The sequence below is a fragment of the Saprolegnia parasitica genome (assembly GCF_000151545.1).
Source record: "Saprolegnia parasitica CBS 223.65 unplaced genomic scaffold supercont2.1125, whole genome shotgun sequence".
NCBI lineage: Eukaryota > Oomycota > Saprolegniomycetes > Saprolegniales > Saprolegniaceae > Saprolegnia > Saprolegnia parasitica.
In genome coordinates this window covers 1-1,499 of record NW_012157519.1, presented here as the reverse complement: position 1 = coordinate 1,499, position 1,499 = coordinate 1, and the positions used below count along the sequence as shown (strand labels likewise).

At 57.0% G+C, this 1,499-nt stretch overlaps 1 protein-coding gene across 1 annotated transcript; it reads left to right on the top strand.

Moving 5' to 3' along the window:
* The first annotated feature begins 231 nt into the window (after positions 1 to 231).
* On the top strand, positions 232 to 1,324 carry SPRG_18325 (hypothetical protein). Its single transcript, XM_012357763.1, has one exon. It carries the CDS (start codon positions 270 to 272, stop codon positions 1,209 to 1,211), a length of 942 nt encoding a protein of 313 aa, XP_012213153.1. The 5' UTR covers positions 232 to 269; the 3' UTR covers positions 1,212 to 1,324.
* Positions 1,325 to 1,499: the final 175 nt, after the last annotated feature.

Here is a 1,499-nt window from a genome sequence, read left to right as displayed (position 1 = left end):
CATCGAGCAAGACCATCAATCTCTTCGAGCCCAAACTTTCACGGGACTTCGAGGCAAGCACGCGCCACCACCTGTGACTGGAGGCGTCCCTCACAACGGGGGTTTTGTTTTTGAGCCAATCCCACGCGTCGCGCGGGACGAAACATTCCAAGTTCGAAGGCTTACCGGCCGCTCAAAACGCCACCGCGGGAAATTTTGTCATCGCGCTTGGATCGGAAACGGAAGCGCACAAGTCGATTTGTTCCATCTCAACAAGATCGACTTTGGCGATGAACGAGCTCAAGTACACGATGCCGCCGCTGCAGTTTGCCCTCCACGGTGGTGTGCCCGCGCCGCTTCCGACGCCAAAAGCCAAGGTCAAAGCGTCGAGCCCCCGGTCGCCTATCAAGAAGCGCAACGTGGGCGTGCCCAAGTTTCTCCGGTTCCTCTACGAAATCCTCGAGAAGGAAGACCAAAGTGTCATTTGCTGGTCGCACAAAGGCACGGCATTCCAGATCCGCAAGCCAGATGCGCTCGCCACCAGCATTCTGCCGCGTTATTTCAAGCACAACAAAGTCTCGAGCTTTCAGCGTCAGCTCAACTACTTTGGCTTCAAAAAGTGGACCAAGACGCAGACGGTTGTGTGCACGTTTAGCCACCCGAACTTTGTGCAGCATCGACCGGATGCGATCAAGCTCATCAAGCGCAAGGACCGTGGGGTCGCTGAGACGGCGACTACCAACAGTACCCCCACCTCCACGAGCAACAACGCCAACAGCCACCACCACAACAGTCGGATGCTTGTCGACGAGCTCCCACCGCCCTTTCCGAAATCCGAGCGTCGCCAACAGTGGGCTCCGCACGCCACATACGACCTCTACATGCACGGAGACCTTCTTCATGCGCAGACGAATCTGCGCAAGCACAACGTCCATCTGCCGCATACGCCCGAGGTGTCGAGCGCTACCTCGTTTAGCACCGAGTGGGGCGATGTCTTCTTGTACGGGCCGCCGACAGTCGAGCCAAGCCACGATGCTGCTGCTGCGGGACCCTCGTCGTCGTACTTTGATCTGTGGGACGACGACGGCTCCGCGGCGTCGTCGACGTACATGGCCCAGAACACACCAGTTGTGCACGAGATGCCGGCGCATCTGGTCATGATCAAGCACGACGACATGCTTCTCGACGCGTCGTTGGACCCGACGCGCTTTTGCCACGTGGCCGAGTTTTAGCCCCTTTTCATGACATTTCGGGACTTGTTTCCTCTCCTTTTCGCTGCTTTTGCTTGCACGTTCGTACCTACTCTCTCGTTCCAACGTATTTAATACTACCATCTTTCGATCCATTGGCGTCTTTGTTGCTGTTGGTAGCGCCAAAGCACACTCACTTGTACACGCCGTGTCGCGTCACAGTGGCTTTCAAGGCGGAGCCATTGTGACTCGATTGGGCGCCCACTTTTGAAACCGACAACATGTCTGACAAGGACGACGACGACGACGACGACGAGCTTGTGCCCAAGC

What these genes read in the sequence shown, in the direction of transcription:
- SPRG_18325 (XM_012357763.1), top strand. Translation starts at nt 270, where the DNA reads ATGAACGAGCTCAAGTACACGATGCCGCCGCTGCAGTTTGCCCTCCAC.